General features: G+C 60.9%; 1 protein-coding gene across 9 annotated transcripts in view; it reads left to right on the top strand.

Moving 5' to 3' along the window:
* The window catches only part of OSBPL5 (oxysterol binding protein like 5), a 68175-nt gene that overhangs the window by 35410 nt on the left and 12207 nt on the right, over positions 1 to 20558 (top strand). For 2 of the 9 annotated variants that reach the window (XM_057552807.1, XM_057552801.1), the window contains exons 1-11: positions 7650 to 7694; positions 9659 to 9739; positions 10011 to 10112; positions 11177 to 11437; positions 12735 to 12819; positions 14790 to 14961; positions 15357 to 15549; positions 17569 to 17753; positions 18366 to 18447; positions 19044 to 19142; positions 19578 to 19674. In XM_057552807.1, coding sequence (XP_057408790.1) covers positions 7665 to 7694; positions 9659 to 9739; positions 10011 to 10112; positions 11177 to 11437; positions 12735 to 12819; positions 14790 to 14961; positions 15357 to 15549; positions 17569 to 17753; positions 18366 to 18447; positions 19044 to 19142; positions 19578 to 19674 — 1387 coding nt within the window. In that variant the 5' untranslated portion in view covers positions 7650 to 7664. Of the gene's footprint in view, positions 1 to 2096; positions 2254 to 3511; positions 3595 to 7570; positions 7695 to 9658; positions 9740 to 9919; positions 10113 to 11176; positions 11438 to 12734; positions 12820 to 14789; positions 14962 to 15356; positions 15550 to 17568; positions 17754 to 18365; positions 18448 to 19043; positions 19143 to 19577; positions 19675 to 20558 lie in introns of those variants that run through there. The other 7 variants (XM_057552806.1, XM_057552803.1, XM_057552804.1 and 4 more) reach the window with 7 other exon arrangements.

The following is a 20558-nucleotide window of genomic DNA, read 5'->3' as shown; positions in this document are numbered from 1 at the left end:
GGGCTCACAGACTAATGAGTCCCACTGGTCGCTGGTTGTTAGCTGTGCTGGGGGAGAAGAAAGGCAGCCAGTGACCTCTGTGCCCTCCCCACCATGCCCTGGTAGAGCCGGGGCACATGGCCAGATGGGAGAGCTGAGATGTGTGGGCAGGAGCCCCTCTCCCTGCCCCAAGTTTGCAAGACTCAACCCCTAAGAGACATGCAGCTCCAGGTGAGGGAGGCCTACCTGTGTCATCCCTCATCACCCGTCCTGGGGCCCCCAGGGCAGGAGCAGGTCTGACTCACCTTGGCTGCCAGCCGGGTGCTTGGAAGATCTCAGCTACATGAGTAAGAAGGCAGCGGACCTCCTCTCAGGTGCTGGCTCCCTGGCCTGAGACACACCTGGGGAGTCAGTGAGTGACCACGGGGACTCTGCAAGCAGGGCCTGGGCTTCCAGACGCCCGCCCCCTCCTCCCCCGCAGTGGGTTTGCTAGAAGCTAAGCTGAACTGGTGAGAGGGGGGACTCGGGCCAGGATTGAGAATCAGCCTACTTGACTCAAGCACAGCCGTCGCCAATTAATAGTTGTGCTACCTGGGGCCAAAACTCCCAACCTCTCTGAAACCAGTTTCCCATCTGTGAAATGGCAGAGGTAACAAGCTTAGCCGGGTGACACGGTAGTGATTAGGAAGGGAGGGGCCCCTGGGCCCACTGCAGCCTTGGAGCCCCCCCTACTCTGGCCCCTGTGCAGGGAGCACAGAGGAGTTTCTGGGGCTGCCGACGGAACCCTGGGCCACCCTGCCCACTCCTGAAGCCCCGCCCGGGTCCACTCGCCCACCTGTCACAACAGGAAAGGCTCTGTGTGTCTGCTGCCCCGCCCAGGAAGGCCCAGGGCCAGGGGAGAAAGCGGGGACTTTGTCCCGGGCTTGGCAGGAGGCCACCGGCCCACCCAGGAGGCGGCAGGAGGCACCCCTGGGCCTGGAGAAATCGGTCACTGGGCCTTTATGCAGCACGTCCTCAGGCAGTGGAAAGAGCCCAGGATTCAGAGCCGGAGTGCCTGCTCTGCCAACGTCTGCCAGGCCGTGACCACAAGGCTAGGCCATCAGCTCTTGGAGCCATGATTTTCTCATCCATAAAATGGGCTGACGTTGGTGACGCAGTACCGTCCACTGGGAGCTGCTTGCCCCGGCCCCACTCGGGGTGGGGCTGCAGGGGGGCAGGAGACAGAGGGAGCTGCCTCTTTCCTGATCTGGGCAGACCGGGGCAGTGGCAGGGCTTGGGTGGGCACGGCAGGCACCTGAAGGACTGGCCGTCGGGCTCCCCCGGGGCTGCTGCTTCTGTTGGGACCGGATGCTGGTTTGGGCAGTGCTGTGAAGCAGGAAGGTGATGTCTTGGGCGGAGCGTGGATTCGGGTGCACCTCACCGTAAGCACACCTGCACTTCCTCTCCGAGTTAAGGTGCTTTGGGTGCAGGTATCAGAAACCCAGCCGAGGAGCTGAAGCAGGGGAGGGCAGGAGGCGGGGTCTCGAGGCGTCCTTAGGCGGGATGGGCAGGCCAGGTACAGGGACGGCCCCAGCCTCCTGCCAGCTCCCCCGAGAGCTCTGTGGCCTCCTGTCTGGCCTGCCTGCGTCCCCCTCTCTGGGCAGCTCTTGGCCCCCTCCCCCGCGTGCACGGAGCTCCATCCCCTAGGGGGGGAGGTGTGGTGGCCCGGCACGGGTCAGGGGCCCACCTCAGCTCCATTTCACCGTGTCCAGGGTCCTACAGAGCCGACTTAGTGCCGAGCCGGGGGGGCAGGGGGTCCTGCCACACCTGTGACAGCCAAACTTCCAGCAGGGCTGGTCCGGGCCTGGCTTCTGACATGGGCCCTGGAAAGCCTGAGCTTGGCCGTGCAGCCTTCCCTGGGTGACCCGCAGGCCCCTCGGGCCCTCATCCCATTTCTGAGATGTCCCCTGAGTGGGGACCTGACTGTAAGACACGGTGGCCCCGGCCACTCGGCCCTGACTCTCCGGCGTGTCTCTGGTCCCCTCGCCGGGGCGGGTGCAGGATGCCCACCTCCAGGCCCCAGGCTGCCCCGGCCTCGGCGTGAGGCGTGACCAGTGCTCTCCCCTCCTTCCTTCCAGAAGCCCCCCAGCGCCCACGCCATGAAGGAGGAGGCCTTCCTGCGACGACGCTTCTCCCTGTGCCCGCCCTCCTCCACCCCTCAGAAAGTCGACCCCCGGAAACTCGGCCGCACCCTGCTCTTGGGTGGAGAGAATGAGCTCGACCCTCTGGGTCCAGGTCAGCGTCCACACGGGAACCCGGTCACCTGGCACGTGGGCCACGGGCGGGGACAGCTGCCGAGCCTGGGCCCTCAGCTTCGAGGCCCAGCTGTGTGGCCTCGGGCAGGTCCCTTTCCCTCTCTGTGCTGTCCTGGTTGGGGAGGGCGGGCGTCGGCCTTGCTGTGCTCACACCCCAGCCCCTGGTGCCTTCAGGTCAGGATGGTTCTCCCCTAGTCATTGCTCCTCCACTTCCTGCAGGGACCTGGCAATAAACCACCAGCCACAGGGAGCGGGTGGGAGTGGCCATCGGGCGGCCTCAGGCCTCCTCTGAGACCATCACCGTCTTCTTCCTGCCCGTGAACCTGAGCTTTAGAAACCTGCTTCAAAGCAAGCGGAGCTATATGGAATCTAAAAAAAAAAATGGTTCTGAAACACCTAGGGGCAGGACAGGAATAAAGATGCAGACGTAAAGAATGGACTTGAGGACACGGGGAGGGGGACGGGTAAGCTGGGACGCAGTGAGAGAGTGGCATGGACATAAATACACTACCAAGTGTAAAATAGATGCTAGTGGGAAGCAGCTGCATAGCACAGGGAGATCAGCTCAGTGCTTTGTGACCACCTAGAGGGGTGGGATAGAGAGGGTGGGAGGGAGACGCAAGAGGGAGGAGATAGGGGATGTATGTATATGTATAGCTGATTTACTTTGTGATACAGCAGAAATTAATACACCATTCATTGTAAAGCAATTACACTCCAATAACGATGTTTAAAAAAAAAAAAAACCGGAGCCAGGCGTGGGCAGCCGCTCCCCCCAGGGTCGAATCCAGACCCCTCACGCCCCCCTCCCTCCCCTCAAGCAAGCTGGAGAGGAAGCCTGCCGGGAGGGGCGCGGGGACAGTGTCCGGCCACCTCCCTCCGAGAGCCCGGCACTGGGGAGCAATGGAATTCCAGCCAGCGGATTTGGGGCGTGGGGGGAAGCCAGGCGAGGTCTGGGTACCCTGAACTGAAAACGGGGGGCCTGTCTTACAGACCCCAGAGGACATGCCACGCCAGCACCCAGGGCACCCGGGCTCCTCCCAGCGGTGACACCCCCTCATGACGCTGGCTGGTGTTGATTAGCTCTCTGGTCCCGCAGCCACCGCCTGGGCTGGCTTCCTGCCCCACCCAGGCCAGCCGTGCCCGGTGCCCGTGCCTCGCCTGCCACAGACTGGGCAGCGGCGGGGGGGCTGCCCGGCAGCGGCGCCCCGGTCCTCATGCCGGCCACTCTCTTGCAGGGAAGGACATGGAGCCCAACAGCCCATCGCCGCCCAGGGACGAAGGGCCCCCGACCCCAGGCTCTGCCACGAAGGTGCCACCGGTAGGAGCCCGGCTGTGGGAGGACCCGAGGCAGGGAGCCTGCCCTGGGGACGATGGGAAGTGGCTGGAGGGAGGAGGCAGCAGGGCCGCCGGCCGAACCCAGCATTCCCAGCCCTTGGCTCTGAATCAGGGAGGCTGCTGGGGCCGGGGACGGAGTCACAGAGCTTGTGAGTTGCTTATCAAAGCCACCTTCTTGAGTAACACAGGTCGGGGATGCAGGGCCCGGAGAAGGCTGGGGCTGCCAGGGGGCCTCAGGGACAGAAAATCATGGTAAAAGGAGGCCCCGGGCTCTTCTGTCATAGGGAACCCACCCAGTATGAGCGCATCCGCCCTCTGCCTTTGTCTGTGCTGTGCCCTCCACCCGTGCGCCCTCTCCAGGGCAGCGCTGAGTTCGGGGAAAGGGCACATGCACACACAGATATGCACACAAATGCACATACAGACACACACATAGATACACATACACACACAGATACACACAAATGCACATACAGACACACATACAGATACACATACACACACAGATACACATACACACATAGATACACACACACAAATGCACATACAGATACACACAGATGTACACACAAATGCACATACAGATACACAGATACACACATGCACACACAGATGCACAACATACATGCACACACAGACACACACATAACACACATACACAGATGCACATACACACAGATGCACACACATATACACATACACAGATACACATACACACAGATGCACAGATATACACACACAGATACACACACACACACACACACACACACACACATCCCACGTGCTCCCCAGCCCAGCGCCTCTCAGCTGGGGCCCAGCCGTGCACCTCCAGGCAGAAGCTCTGGTCCAGGGAGGGTGTGGGGCCCCTGGTACAGGTGCCCGGTTGTAGACACGCCCTTCCTTCCCCCGAGGGCCTCAGGCCAGGGGAGCCACGGCCCCCGGATTGGAGGCCCCGGTTCTGGCGGTGCGGCTGGGGGGCTGGGGGCACATAGAGGCCAGTTCTCCCCACGCTGGCTGCCCCGCGAGACCCAGAGTGACAACTGCCTCGCTCCTCGGGAACCCCACGCTCTCCTCTGTCAAACAAGAGGTGTGTGGCGGTCCTCACGGTCTTCCTGTGTCTGCTTCTGGCAAAGAAGAAACCGGACCTTTCGTGGGTCCCCCCTCAGCCAGCGTTTCCCCGCCTCGGTCCCCAGGGCTGCCGGCTGCTGGGAGAGCAGTTGGAGCGCCTGCATTTGTGTGTGTGGAATTTTTTTAATTAAAAATTTTGTTTTAGATTACAGTAAAATACACAGAACAAAATTTACCATCCTAACCATTTTTAAGTCTACAGTTTAAGTACATTCACATTATTATGTCACCATCACCACCATCCATCCAGAGAACTTTTTCATCTTATAAAACTGACACTCTGTCCCCATTAAACACTCACTTCCCACCCCTCCCCCAGCTCCGGGCCCCCGCCGTCCTACTTTCTGTCTCTATCAATGTGACTCCTCTAGGGACCTCCTATGACTGGAATCACATAGTATTTGTCCTTTTGTGTCTGGCTTATTTCACTTACTATAATGTCCTCATGTTCATCCAGGTTGTAGCTGGGTCGGAATTTTCTTCCTTTTTAAGGGTGAATAATATTCCATTGTGTGGCTGGACCATACTTTGTTTATCCAGTCATCTGTCTACGGACACATTTATTTTTCTGAGACACAGATTTATTTCATGAAAACATGGTTCTTCCTTCTACAACCCAATAAAACATTAAACCCAATAAAACCACAGCAAATGTTGTCAGGAACACTCAGTTCAAATTTCAGATTTCACCCATTCAGAAATGATGTCTGGGCATCCTCTCTGGGCAAAGCCCACACCGCTGTAGGTGCTGGGGATGGAGTCGTTGGATAAAACAAAGTCCCTCTCTCCTGGAGCTTGTGTTCTAGAGGGATGACAGGCACCAGACAAAACAAGTAAAGTCTAGAACATGTCAGAGGCTGAGGGAGGAAAGAAAGGACAGCTCTGGACACCCCCAGGTTCTTTTTTTTTTTTTTAACAGTTTTTTAAAATGTATTTATTTATTTTATTTATTTATTTTTGGCTGCGTTGGGTCTTCGTTGCTGCGCGCGGGCTTTCTCTAGTTGCCATGAGCGGGGGCTCCTCTTTGTTGTGCTGTGCGGGCTTCTCATTGCGGTGGCTTCTCTTGTTGTGGAGCACGGGCTCTAGGTGCACGGGCTTCAGTAGTTGTGGCACGCGAGCTCAGTTGTTGTGGCTCTCGGGCTCTAGAGTGCAGGCTCAGTAGTTGTGGCACACAGGCTTACTTGCTCGGCGGCATGTGGGATCCTCCCGGACCAGGACTCGAACCTGTGTCCCCTGCACTGGCAGGCGGATTCTTAACCACTGCGCCACCAGGGAAACCCACCCCCCAGATTCTTAAGAGCGACTTGAGACTGATCTAAAAGGCACAGCTTGGGGAAAGATACAAACTCTAATATATATGAGATAAATATAAAGTATTTAATATATTAATATTAGATATCATATACAATATAATATAGCATAATACAGTATAATATCATGTAGTGTATAGTAACATATCAGATATGTAATATACAAGCAGTTCTTTACGTATATACACACACATATGTGTATATATATTATATAGTTTTTCCATGAGATAAAATTCAAATAGCACAAAGTTAACCATTTTTGATGAACAATTCAGTGACATTTAGTGCATTCACAATACTGTGCAGCCATCACCTCTGTCTAGTTTCCATCACCCCAAACAGACGCCCTCTTAGCAGCTATCCTGCAGCCAGCACTCTGCTTTACCCCTCTACGGATTTGCCTATTCTGGACATTTCATATAAACAGAGCCATGCGATGTGTGGGGTTTTGTGCCGGACTTCTCTCCCTGAGCCCCACCCAGGCTGTGGCAGGTGTCAGTGTCCCTGGATGGATGGACCACAGTCGGCTTGTCCACTCATCAGTGGGGGGCACATTTGGGCCGTTTCCACTTTTCCGCTGTTGGGAACAGAGCTGCTACGAACATGCGTGTACAAGTATCTGAGTCCCTGTTTTCAGTTCTTTGGGTTTATATCTCAGAGTGGAATTGCTGGGCCATCATGGTAACTCTGTGGCAAGATGGAATTCTAGAAAATTCTGTAGTTGACTTTTGGGGGAAGTGCCGAACTGTTTTCCACAGTGGCTGCCTGTTTTACTTTACAGCCCCACTGGCAGAATAAGGGTTCCCGTTTCTCACATCCTCAACAACACTTGTTTCTGTTCTTTTTTAAACGCAGTAGGTGTGAAGTGATGTCTCAGTGTGGTTTTGATTTGCATTTCCCCGATGCCTGATGGCGATGTGCATCTCTTCACTTTCTTATTGACCTTTTGTAAGTCTTCTCTGGAGAAACGTCTTTCCAAGTCCTTTGCCCGTCTTTGAATCAGGCTGTTGTTGCCTTTTAGTTGCTGAGTTGTAAGATTTCTTTCTATATTCTGGACACTAGAGCCTTGTAAGCTATACGATTGCAAAAGCTTTCTCCCATTCTGTAGGTCGTTCTAAATCACTTTTTTAAAGGAATTTTTACGTTTTTGGTCAGACTCCCGCGTTCATGGTTCTGAGCAGCGTGCATCACTCCTGGGGGTGCTGCGTTATCGCCCCGCTGTGCCTTGAGGTTCAGTGGCCCTCGGGAACGAGCAGGAGGGGCTGGTGGGCCTGGGCGGGGTCCCCAGCATGGCTCTAGGATGCAGGAGTAGGGGCAGTGTCTCCAGCGCTAGGCAGGGGCCGCAATGACCTGGCCCAGTGGGCCTGGGGGGGCCCAGGAGCAGAGGGTCGCAGGGCACAGGCGCCCCATCCTGTCCAGCCCCCAGCCCCACTGTCCGCAATCGCACCTCTCTCTTCCTCTGTTGCCCCAAACAAGCTCCTTTCAGCCGCATCTGGTGGAAAGCTGGGCGGCAGGGAATTGGCAGAGGGTTCATTCATTCATTCATTCATTCATTCATCTATTCATCCAAGATGCTCACCAAGCTCCCAGCTGCTGGTGCCAAGGGGATGCTGGGATGAAATCAAGCCCAGTGGAGCTCTCGACAGTAAGCAGAAACGTCTGTGTGGCTGTAATTGCAGGAGATGCTCAGCTGGCCAGGGGTGGCTGGTGTCATCAGGGTCTGATGCCAGCAGGGTGGGCAGAGCCGTCTTCCTCCCGGGGAAGCAGCTCAGCGGGGCCTGAGGAAGGAGCAGGGGTGGCTCAGCAACAGGGAAGAGCATTCAGGCGGGGGGAACAGCATGCGCTAAGGAAGCTGGGGGCACCAGACGCAAGAATCCCAGCTGCCCGGGAGCTGGAGGGTCAGCCCCGCCCCCAGAGGCCTGTCACCCGGGCTCCTTCTCACCACTCCCGCTTCAACTCAGAGGCTGCTTCTAGAGCAGAGTCCCCCAGGCGCCTCGCCCCATGTCCCTGTCTTCCTGGGATCCCGAATGTCCTCACTTGTCTCAGAGAGTGCACTCAGAGTGAGACTGCCCGAGTTCAGCCCCAGCTCGGCCCCTCGCGAGCTGTGTGACCTCTGGCAGGTCCTGAGCCTCTCTGTGCCACAGCCCCCTCACCTGCAGGGCGTGGGTCTCAAGAACGACTGAAGCTGCGGTGGTTCCCGTGCACACACATGCTCTCCAACCCCCTCTCTCACCCCCCGTTCCCTGGGGGTGGCCTGTCCCTCTGTTCTAACCCCAGCACCTGAGGCCATGCCTGGCACGTAGTGCCGTGGGGACAGCCGGCCCCGGGACAGTTCAGGCCGCAGCCCTGCCCCTGGCTCTGCAGCCTCAGGGGTCACTGCACCTCTCTGTGCCTCAGTTTCCTCATCCATCGGATGGGGTAGTAACTGGGCTCACCTCCTGGGTGGTCGTGAGAAGTAGGTGAGCTGAGGCAGTAAAGACCTGAGAGGACCTGGCGATGGCGGAGCGGTCAAGAGCGTTGCCGAGGCTGCTCACCTCGCGCAGGGAGGGAGCGGAGGGCCGTTGGCCTCTGGTCCTGCGGGCCTCCCTCCCTTGCCCGGAGGCGCGGGGTGGAAGCACTCAGCCCGGAGGAGGACGAGCAGGGCAGGCAGATTTCTGCACAGGACCAGAAAGGGAACGTTTTAAGCTCGGCGGCCACACGAGCTCTGTCGCAAGAACTTGCCGCGGCCGTTAGAGCCAGTGCAGCCACGACAGCACGCCAACAGTGGGCATGTCCAGTGCCACGATAACCGGATTGGTGGATGCGGAAATCTGAATTTCATCATTTTCACATCTCGCGTTGATTTTTTTTTTTTCCCATCCCCTTAAAAATGTAAAACCCGGGACTTCCCTGGCGGTCCTGTGGTTAGGACTCTGGGCTTCCACTGCAGGGGGCGTGGGTTCAATCCCTGGTCCGGGAACTAAGATCCCGCAAGCCGTGCAGCATGGCCAAAAAAAAAAAAAAAAAAAGTAAACCCCATTCTGGGCTCGCAGGCTCCACAGAAGCAGGCCTGTAGCCTTTAGTCCTGGCTTTTTCTCCCCACTCCCCGACCCCGGCCTCAGTTTCCCTGTCTGTTAAAAGCCCGAGGCCCCATCCGCTCCCAGATCCCTGGATGCAGCTGCCCGGTGGGCCTGGCCGGCTGCCCCTCCTCCCTGCAACCACCGGGGGGCTCGGGAGAGGGCCTGGGCATCGCCCCACCCAGCAGCTGCTGCCAGGGCACTAGGGGTGGGGGTCCCCACCGCACACGTGCGCCCTCCCTGACCGGAGGCGGGGCGCCAGGCGGTGGCTAAGATGGACGCCTCCTGGGCCCCACGGGGAGGGTCATTGCCATGTGCCCAGTGCAGGCCCCCAGGGAAGGGGTCCGCCGCAGACACGCCCCCGCTGACCCACCCCAGCTCGTGTTCACGTGCTCACCTCGTGAGGCCTGTTCATCCCCCCGGGGCAGGGAGGGGGAGGGACACCTTTCTCCCACCTCCTGCTTCCTGCGCCCCGTCACCACCCCCTCACCCCCTCACCACCGCACACCTGTCCTCTTCTCCCCTCCTCCAACAACTTGAGTCTCTCTTGCAGGCGGAATACAGGCTGTGCAATGGGTCCGACAGGGAATGTGTGTCCCCGACAGCCAAGGTCACCAAGAAGGAAGCTCTCAAGGTGGGCCCAGGCCTGGGGAGGGGGCACGGTGTGTCGTTTGTTGGATGAGTGGGCACCCCAGCCAGTGAGGCCACACCTCCACCCCAGCCTGCCAAAGGGAGGGCGACAGACTGCACCCTGGCCACCTCCACACCCCCTCTACCTGTCCTCTCCCTGCCCCCCTCTTCGTCCCCCGGCTAGACGGTGGAGGCCCTCACGAGTAGAAGGCCCCCCGGGGAGGGCCAGCCCAGGGCCTTCTCCCCTGACCCACCCGCGGGTGCCCTGGGCCCAGGCACAGAAGGAGAGCTACCGCCAGGAGAAGAAGCGCGCCACCAAGCAGCTGCTCAGCGCCCTGACAGACCCTAGCGTAGTCATCATGGCCGACAGCCTGAAGGTGAGCGCGTGTGTTTCCCAGCGTTGGCCAGGCTCCCTCGGGAGGCCTCCCCCAGGGACAGGGCAGGGTCGCCGGCCACTCGGGACACGGTTAGGCATGCTGGCTGCTGCAGATTGCATGTGTCCTGGGGCTGCCCTGACGAATGGCCACAAGCCGGTGGCTTACAACGACCAAAGATGATTCCCAGGTCCAGAGGCCAAAGCCCAAAACCGAGGTCCTGGCAGGGCCAGGCTCCCTCCCAAGGCTCTAAAGGGGGGTTCTTCCTGCCTCTCCCAGCTTCTGAGGGCCCCAGGCATCCCTGGACTTGTGGCCGCGTCCCTCCAGCCTCTGCCTCTGTGGTCACCTGGCCTCCTCCTGTGTCTGTGTCCTCCTCTCCTCTTATAAGGACACGGTCACTGGACCAGGGCCCACCCCGCTCCAATGCAGCCTCATCTTCACTCGGTCACATCTGCAGAGACCCTATTTCTAATTAAGGTGGGGGGCCCTGACCTGCTGGCGGGGGTCCCAGAGTGCCCATAGAGTCCCCTGCTGGGATACAGGAGGGAGGTGAAACTCGGGCTTTGGGAGGAAGGACCGGGGTTGGGGTCAGAGGTCTGTGTTCAGACCTCACTGAGGCAGCGGGAGATTCCCTCGCTCCCAAGCTTCGGTTTCCCCCTCCGTACAGACGGGGTAAAGCTGCCGAATCCCGGGGCTGCCGCGAGGGGCAGAGGAGACAAGGGGACCAGGGAGCCTGGGCGTCTACAGAGCCCTGGGCCCACGTGGCTCCTTTTTTCTGCTCCACAAAATTATGAATAAAAAATTAAGTACAAAAGTGAATATTTAGGATGAGAAAAGAGATGATCACAGGTTTCAAAATCACAAAGCTGACAGTTGCAACAGTCATGTCCGATTGCCAGTTCCCCCCAGGGCCCTGGCAGGGCCTTGAACTTGAGCTCCGTGAACTTCACCAGTAAATCTGGCTACAGCATCTTCCTTTGGATTCACCATCATTCAGAGTTCCTGTTAAATACTAAAAGAGAACTCTGCCCGGAGCCCAAAGCCCTGTGTATCTGCCCCTCCCCCAGCCGTCCAGATGCCCCTGGGTCCCGGGCAGGCATGGACGGCAGCGCCCCTCCCCCCAGATCCGCGGGACCCTGAAGAGTTGGACCAAACTGTGGTGCGTGCTGAAGCCGGGGGTGCTGCTCATCTACAAGACGCCCAAGGTGGGCCAGTGGGTGGGCACGGTCCTGCTGCACTGCTGCGAGCTCATTGAGAGGCCCTCCAAGAAGGACGGCTTCTGCTTCAAGCTCTTCCACCCACTGGACCAGTCCGTCTGGGCCGTGAAGGTACCGCAGTGCGAGCCCTGGGGCTCGGGAGGGCCAGGCAAGGAGAGAGCCCCCGGGGGCAGGTGGCTGTGTGGGAGGAGAGCACAGATGGGCAGTGAGGAGGCTCATCCTGGGGCCCCAGCGGCACGGAGTCCAGAAATGGGCTGACAGTTCCAAGGGTTAAGTCACTCAGTGGCCAGGGGATCAGATGTGGTCACTGGCCTTCTATGTGGAACACGTGCGGAGGTTGGGGGCGCTCAGGGCCTGGGGGACCCATGGGATGAGATCACACCTTGAGCCCTGTCCAGAGGCTGAGGAACGGGGCCATGGGAGGGCAGCTGCTCTGAACCCAGACCTCACCCTCATAACCTGGGGGCTGCCCATCCCAGGACCAAAGGGGGTCAGGTTGCCAAGTGAAATCCTGAATGCCCAGTTAAATTTGGATATCAGAGGAAGATCAAAAAGTTTTTTTAGGGACTTTCCTGGTGGTCCAGTGGTAAAGAATCCGCCTTCCAGTGCAGGGGACGCGGGTTCAATCCCTGGTCGGGGAACTAAGATCCCCCATGCCACAGGGCAACCAAGCCCGCGCGCCACAACTACAGAGCCCACGCGCTCTGGAGCCTGTGCGCCACAACTAGAGAAGCGAAAACCCGCATGCCACAACTAGAGAGAAGCCCGTGCGCTGCAATGAAAGATCCCACATGCCTCAGCGAAGATCCTGCGTGCCACAACTAAGACCCGACACAACCAAATATAAATAAAAATAAATAAATAATAAATAAATCTTTTTTTAAAAAAAGTTTTTTTAGGATAGGTATGTCCCAAAAAGAAACGAAATTGAGTTATTTGTAGTGAGGTGGATGGACCTAGAGTCTGTCATACAGAGTGAAGTAAGTCAGAAAGAGAAAAACAAGTACTGTATGCTAACACATATATATGGAATCTTTAAAAAACAAAGTATGTCCCAAATATTTCATGGGGTATACTTATACTATATATGTAATTTTTCTGAGATTCAGATTTAACTGGGTGTCCTGGATCTGCACATGCTGATTCTGGTCACCCTAAAGTGGGGGGCTCGGAGCTGGAAAGCCAAGGGTGGGACCACCAGCTAAGAAGAGGGACAGAGCACCCCGCCCGTTCACCTCTCTTGCTGCCTGCCACGTCTGCGTGGCCAGGGGCCTGACCCTGCCTAGGGGTCCTGAGGCCCCGGAAGCGTCCACGCGTGTCTGAGTGTGGGTCCACATGACCGCACGACCTGTGTTTCCACCCATCCCTGGCCCATCCCTCGGGTGACACCGGGTCTCTGCCTTTCCAGGGCCCCAAAGGTGAGAGCGTGGGCTCCATCACACAGCCCCTCCCCAGCAGCTACCTGATCTTCAGGGCCGCCTCCGAGTCGGACGGTAAGTACCTGCCTGCCCTGCTGGTCTCCACGGTGACCCCACCTGAAGCACCCCTCCCCTTGGCGGGATTTAGGCCAGGTGTATGGGGCCCCGGTTCGGACTCCTCCACCGCCATCCAAGGAGGCAGCCTGGTGTCAGTGGACGAGCCCGGCATTCACCAGCCCCCTCTCTGGAGCGTCAGTCTTCCCTGTGGGCAAAAGATGAACCGTAGCACTGTCTCCCCAGTTGCTATGTGAATCTGATGACCTTATTTAAAAGCAACCAGATAACAGTTACTGGGTGCCAACCACGTGCCAGGCACCACTGAATCAGCAGATACTACTGTTAACCATCCACGTTTGACACATGCGGAGATAGGTTGGGTGAACTGCAGATGAGGAAGTGCTGGAGCCGGGGACGAAGCCCGGTTCCCAAATCAGCGCACGTGTTTGGAGCGCCCTCTAGTGGCTTCCCCGAGTAAACGCGGCTGCCCACACACACACACACACACCGCCCCATCGCCAAGCCCTGAGGGCTGGCGCCTCCCAGGAATCTGGTGTAAGACTCCCACCCCACCAGCGGTCCAGGGCAGGCAAGGCCCTGCCCGAGGCAGCCTGGCCTGACCACTGGGCTCCGGCCCTCCCGGCTGGGAGTCTGGGGCAGGCGGCCGTCCCTAAGGTGCCACGCCACCCCCTGGTGGCCAGATGCTGCATCCACGCTCCAAGGGGCTGTCCTGAGTCGCTTGAATGCCACCCTCATTTCCCCAGCCCCCCACTCGGTGCCAGGCCCCTCGTGGGCCCTGGGATGGGCTGGGCAGCTAGTGCTCCCATGGAGTCTGCAATCTAGTGCGGGAGAACACCAGCAAACCAGCAGACAGGGCTAACTGGGCTGAAGCATGAGCTGAGTCCCTGATGGGGTGGGGGGCCATGGTCAGGGAGGAAGGGCATCCACAGCCCCTGTGGGTATCAGGGTGGGCTTCCTGGAGGAGGAGGAGGAGGAATGGGCTCGAAGGATGCATGCTATTTAGGATGTCTAGTCCCTTGTGGCAACCACAAAAAACGCACGTCAGGGCCCCAGGCCCCACTCAGCAGGTGTGGGTTTCCCAGCTCTCGCCTGCGGGTTCTGCTCCCAGGAGCTCCCCACCTTCCACCGCCATAAACTTTCAGCCCTGGCTGAAAGTTGGAAGGTTGGTATCCAACCAAGCCTGCAGTGAAACCCCCCGCAGGACGCCGGGTGTCCTCCTGAGAACCAGGAGCCACCATCCCTGCAAGCCCCTCCTCCGCGATCCCCAGCGCACCCCTCCCAACGCCAGGCCCCGGGGATGCACCACAGAGAGTTAGGGAAGGAAATTCACTGTCTCCAAGAGGGTCACACTTTAAAGGCTTGGAGAAGGAAAGAACCGAGTTCAAGGTCCTTTAATCCCAGGTCCAACCCGCAGTGGCGTCTACCAGAAGGGCTGCAGGGCGCTGAGGACAAGGGCTGGGGGCTGGAGGCGGCCGGCTCTGTCCACCCCACCCTGCCTCCCCGCCCGCCTGGCCCTCCCCTCCTCCCGGAGCTGTTCCAACACCAGGGGCTGCCTCTCTGCGGCCTCGGCTCAGCAGCCCCTTCCCCAGCCTGCCACCCCCCCTCCTGCCCTGTGCTCCAGGCCAGGAAAGCCCTCAGCGCAGAGGCCCCCTCCTGCCCCGACCTGGGGGGGCCAGTTTCCATCAGGGAGGGCCCTCGCCCTGACGCCACAGGTGGGAGCTCACAGGGCCTCTGGGTGCAGAGTGGCCTGAGCTTGCTACGCATATGACCTTGAGGGGGTCACTTACCCATCTTGGCCTTAGCCCTTGCCTGTAACGTGGGTGACTGACAGTGTGCTGGGAGGGGGGATCCGGTGGGGGGCTCCTTGTTGAGGAACGGAGGGACGGGGGTGGGCAGGCTCCCCAGTGCGCAGTGGGTGCCTCCCCAGCTGGGGGCTGCTCATCGCCCCCGCCCCCCGCCCACTACAGGCCGCTGCTGGCTGGACGCCCTGGAGCTGGCACTGCGCTGCTCCAGCCTCCTGCGACTCAGCGCATGCAAGCAGGGCCGCGACGGGGAGCCCGGGTCCTCGCCAGACGCGTCACCCTCCTCGCTCTGCGGGCTGCCCCCCTCGGCCGCCATCCACGACCAGGACCTGTTCCCGTGAGCAGGGGCGTGGCGGGCAGGGCCCAGCCCCTCCCGGGAGCCTGCTGGGGACTCCTGGGCCCGGGCTCTCCCTGGCACCACCGCACGGGGTCTCCTTGTACGTGGGGAGGAGATGGGGGGCAAACGCCGTCGAGGTCTGGCTGCCCAAACCCCAGGCCGGGAGGCAGGCCTCCTCCACTCGAGGTGGACCGGGGCGCCTCAGGGTGTTCGCCTGTGAACTGGGGCTTATAGTGTCAAATGCCCATCGCTGAGGCTTTTCAACACAGGGATGGCGCTGAGGCGCCGGGCAGCGAGGGGTGCCCCGGGTGAGGGTACTGGGGGGTGTGCCCAGAGGTGGGCGTGCCTGGGCCTCACCTGTGACCAGCAACCCACGGGCGCCATCCCCCTTCCAGACTGAACGGGTCCTCCCTGGAGAACGATGCTTTCTCAGACAAGTCAGAGAGAGAGAATGCTGAGGACTCGGATAAGGAGACCCAGGACCACAGGCGGAAGGCGGAGAGCGGGAGTGACCAGTCGGAGGCCCCGGGGCGCCCCGTGCGCAGGGGGACCACGTACGTGGTGCAGGACCACGAGGAGCTGGGGGAGGTGAGAGCCCGCCCTGCCTGGAGCTCGGGCGCCGCCCGGCACCGCTCCCCGCATCCCTGAAGCAGTGGAGGCAACGCCTGGCCGTCCCCTCGGGGAGAGCTCGCAGGGTCTGCTGCACCCAGAGGGCCAGGGAGACGGGAAGGCCAGGATGGCCGGGACCTGGGGAGGGCCGCGGGGCTCTGGCGAGGGTGGTGGGAAGGCCACAGGGGAGTTTCAGGTGGCGGCCTGCCGGGGTCCAGGTGAGACTTTCAGAAGGTCCAGGGGCAGAGGTGGAGCCGGGGACCCGCTAAGGAGGAGTGTTGTCTGGACAAAGCTGACGGCGCCCTGGACCCGGGTCGGGGTGGGGAAAGGAGAAGGGGTTCAGGGCACGTCCAGAGGCAGGTGGGCAGGAGCCAGCCTGACGGCGATGCCACCCGTGAGACGGGCGCTCGGGAAGAAAGAGCTGGTGGCTGGGGGTGGGACCAGGCTGTGTCCCAGGCTTGGACGTGCAGGGGAGACGCTGCTGCACGGGAGGGTCTGGGGCTCGGGGGGCCGTCGGGACATAGGGCTTGGGTGGGCAGCCCAAGGGGCCCAGGGGCCCAGGCACCCCAGCCTTCAGAGGCTGAGCACAGACGGGGCTCCTCAGAGGAACCCTGGGAGGCGTGGCAGGGAGGGGAGGGGAGGGGTGGTCTCAGGGGCAGCTGTGCTGGGAGCTGGAGCAGGAGAGACAGGGTGACACGGGGGTGGTGGTGACCTTCACCAGGGCACTTTCGGTGGAGAGGAGGGGCAGAAGCCAGAGGGGAGGGTTAGAGGGAGCGCGGGTGGGATGGGGGGTGCAGGGGATTCCCAGCTGCGGCAGCTGCCACGCGCGCCCCGAAGCTGGCCTGGACATCAAAGCCGGGGGCCACAGCCTCGGGGGGGTCAGACGTGACCACTGCCTCTGGGGGCTTCCCCTCCCCTCGGTGCCCAGGCGAGCTGTCCAAGCGAGTGCCACTAGGCCTCGGCCACAGCCGTGCAGACACAGAGAGGCAGAGTGACGGCCTAAGGTGGCCCAGCAGGGTGGTGATGGGCCCTGATGCAGGGCTGGCCGCTGGCACCCGATTCTCCTGCCTCCCTGGGGGGTCAGGGGATGGGGATCCACAGCCAAGTCTAGCCACACCCCAGGCCCGAGGCCCTGGAGCCATAGACCGGGGGGCGTGGTGGGGGGGGGGGTCCATGGGGAGGGGAGAGGGGCTTGGCGTTGGCCCGGGAACCGCGGCTCGATGGCATTTCCCGAGACTGGAGGGTCCCCGATGCACAGCCCTGCCTGGGAGCACCTGCCCCCCCAGCCAGCTGTCTTTAGACAGCTGCATGACCCTTTCTGAGATCATTCTGCCCACCTGAGGGTTTGCTGGTTGGTGCGGCCTGGGAGATGGAGCCCCCCACCCCCTACCCTGCCTCCCTGTCCCCCTGCCCCCTCGCCCCCTGCCCAGGCAAAGCCCAGAGCTCCGGGGCTCGTGTTTGGAGCCTCGGTGAGGGTTAGACGTCTCAGGGAAGAGAGGAGGGGTCCAGGGCGGCCCCCTCTAGCCGTGCGATCCCGGACAAGTGAAGACGCCCTTCTGAAGGGGGTGCAGGCCTGAAGCACCTGTGTCACCCCATGAAGACAAGATGGGCTGGGGGTGGGAGGAGGTCTCCTCGAGCACGTGGCACCTGCTGCCACGGCACAGATCATGCAAAGTCCACAGACAGGTGTCAGCAGCCACGGTGGATGTGCGCCAACCGCGGGGAGGGCCCAGGTCGGCCAGGCTGGCCAGGAACAGAGGCAGGCGGGAGCTGGCCTGGGCCAGCAGCTGCCCCTCGGGCCTGCTGGAAAATGCAGGGCTCAGGTGGGGCTGGGACAGGCCCGCTGGGTGTAGCGGCCCGGCCAGGGGGTACGCCTGGCCGCCGTACCGTCCATCCCGCCCCCTCCAGTCAGAGTCGCCGCGCCATCCCGCCCGCCCGCCCCTCCAGGCTCCCCGCCCGGCTCTGGCTGCAGCCTGACCGCGGTCCCTCTGCCGGCAGCTGGGCGAGGCGTCGCAGGTAGAGACGGTGTCTGACGAGCACAAGAGTCTGATGTGGGTCTTGCTGAAGCAGCTGCGGCCGGGCATGGACCTGTCCCGCGTGGTGCTGCCCACCTTCGTCCTGGAGCCCCGCTCCTTCCTCAACAAGCTCTCCGACTACTACTACCACGCCGACCTGCTCTCCCGGTGAGCGACGGGGAGGTGCCCAGAGACCCCCCAGGTTCCCTCAGCCCCTGCCTGCCCCACAGAGAGTCCTCAGGGTCCCCAGGAAACTGTCCCTGAAGCCTCTGCCTCCAAGGGGCCCGGCCTCCGTGGGAGGAGCTGGTGGACAGGGAGGGCGGGGCAGCCCCACGTCCGGTCAGGGCCCCCGTCACAGGTGAGCCCAGCGCCTTCTGGGCACCTGAGCCCTGGCATTGGCGCCCTCAAGCTGAACAAGGCCGAGGCGGGAAGGCGGGCTGCAGGCTCAGCAGCCCACGCAGAGGGAGCTGGGTGAGGGCGAGAGCATCCCGGGGGCTTCCTGGAGGCGGCATCCTGCCGGCCTCGAGCCAGCAGCGCCCTCTCTGCCCCAGCACTGGAGCCACCCTGACGTTTTCCAGTTCTGTGGAAAACCCGATTCTCCGGAGTGGTGGGGGAGGGTGGGAAACTCCTCCTTTTGGGGGGCTGGGCAGCTGGGGAGGGGCCTGGGTTTTCAGCAAGTGGATGGAGGTTGAAACGGAAGGAGAGAGGGCGCCGGGAAAGGGTGGAGGGCAGCCCAGGTCCCCCGACCTGGAGTGAGGGCATTCCCCCACCCCATCGCAGGGCTGCCCTGGAGGAGGACGCCTACAGCCGGATCAAGCTCGTGCTGCAATGGTACCTGTCCGGCTTCTACAAGAAGCCCAAGGTGAGAAGCTCCGACCGGGGAGGGCGCAACTACAGCGCAGCCCTGCGCCCTGGCACCTGACCCCACCCAGAGTCCGAGGCCATCCCCTACCCCGCATGACCCTGAAGGATCCTGGTCGTCCCCATAGTGGTCCCAGGTCCTCAGAGATGGGGGACCAAACCCTGACTTCCCACCCAGGGAAGTGACTGAAATAGCAGGGCTGGAGAATTTGGGCTTTAACTTGAAAGGTCATTAGAAGCCACAGGGGGCTTTGAGCGGGCTGTGCACTGGCTTCCCCTGAGGTCCGGGGAGAGCTTGATGTGGTTAGGGTCTCACGTGCCCCTCAGAGCCAAGAAGTGGACAGGGCACCTCGTGGGCCATCCCCCGAGTGTAAACCAAGGGTGAAGCATAGTCTCCCCAGAGCAGGAGTGGGGCGCTGTTCCCAGATGCCGATGGGAGACTAGACATCCCTTCTGGAGACCTCCTCCCTGCAGGTGCCCGGGGCTGTGGGCAGCAGGCAGCCCCTCTCGTTGTCCCTCGGTCCACACCCTGTCCCACCTGGCATCTGTGCCCCACCCCCAGCTTCTCACACAAGCCTCTTTGTTCACTGCCTGCAGGGGATCAAGAAGCCCTACAACCCCATTCTGGGGGAGACCTTCCGCTGCTGCTGGTTCCACCCCCAGAGCCACAGCCACACCTTCTACATAGCTGAGCAGGCAAGGGCCCCGGCCACCCTGGGCAGGCCGTTGGGCTCTGCAGCGGACGGGGCCCTGGCAGTGGGCAGGGGGCGTCTGACCCCCAGGCGCGTTTCTGGGTGGCCCCACCTTCGACCATTGGAAGAGCTCTGGCCTCACTGCCGCCGGCGGGCATTCTCCCAGGAGGCGCAGGCACCACCTCGGCTGTGACAGCAGAAAGTGTTGCCTTAGGGCGGGGGACAGCGCCTCCCATTTTCCTGGGGGCACCCTGGGGGGATGCGGGGATTGCAGCCAGCTCCCCCCGGGGCCCCAGGACTCAGGCCTGGCTTCCCTGGACGCTGGGGATGAGAGATGGGGACTGCCCTCACGCCTGCTCCGGGGACTGGGAGGGATGTGGTGGGGGGCCGGGCCTGCCTGCTGCTGGGGCCGTCGCAGGAGCTGCCTCTCCACCCGCAGGTGTCCCACCACCCACCCGTGTCCGCCTTCCACGTCAGCAACCGAAAGGACGGCTTCTGCATCAGTGGCAGCATCACAGCCAAGTCCCGGTTCTACGGTGAGGGGGGCTCCCCTGGGCCTCGAGGAAATGGGGGGAGGACTGACCTGCCGGACTCGGTGGTCACCAAGACCTCCCCCGGTGGCCATGTTCGTGTCCCGCTCCGCCTCTCCTAGCCAGGGACCACGAGGGGTAAAGTGCTCAGAACCTGGGGTCAGGCAGAGCCCTCCAAAGCCCGCTCCCCCCGGCCTCTCATCCTTCAGCCGTAGAGTTTGCACGGATGCTGGGAGGATTATGAGAAAGAGCCACGTGAAGGTGCCACCTAGAGCTGGCTGTCCAATTCAGCACCACTGGCCACATGTGGCCTAGAGCTGGCTGTCCAATTCAGCACCACTGGCCACATGTGGCTATTTTCATTGATTCAAATGAAATAAAACTTAAAAGGCAGCTCCGCAGTTGCTCTGGCCACAGGGCAAGTAGCCACATGCTGCATGGGATAGAACAGTTTTATCATCACAGGGCATCTGTCGGGCAGCAGCCCTCGAGAGCCTGGCACCGTGGGTCTGTCTGCATTTTTCCGTCCTGTCGACCTTCGTATTGTTCTCACTGGTGGGCAGGTGCTCTAAGTGCCTCTGTGCGCCCAGCAGACTGCAGAGGGCGTACAGGCTCAGCCCACCTTTTCCACCCCTGTGCTCCCGTCACTGACTGTGGCTGTGACTCTCAGCCCTGAGCGGGCCGTACCCGCTCTCCGCTGGTGTTTAAAATCAGAGCAGAGGCCCTAGTTTGAAAAGGTTCGAAGCCTCCACCCTAAGAATCCCTGCTTTAGTAAGTGAAATAAACATGGACACATGGCAACTTAGGTAACTCCTCAGGATGAATGACTTGTACGACCTGGACGGGGCCTTTACAGAATCTGAGGCTCAGAGAGGTTAAGCGACCCACCC

The sequence above is a fragment of the Balaenoptera acutorostrata genome, chromosome 9 (assembly GCF_949987535.1).
Source record: "Balaenoptera acutorostrata chromosome 9, mBalAcu1.1, whole genome shotgun sequence".
NCBI lineage: Eukaryota > Metazoa > Chordata > Mammalia > Artiodactyla > Balaenopteridae > Balaenoptera > Balaenoptera acutorostrata.
This window is presented reverse-complemented; position numbering and strand designations above follow the sequence as displayed.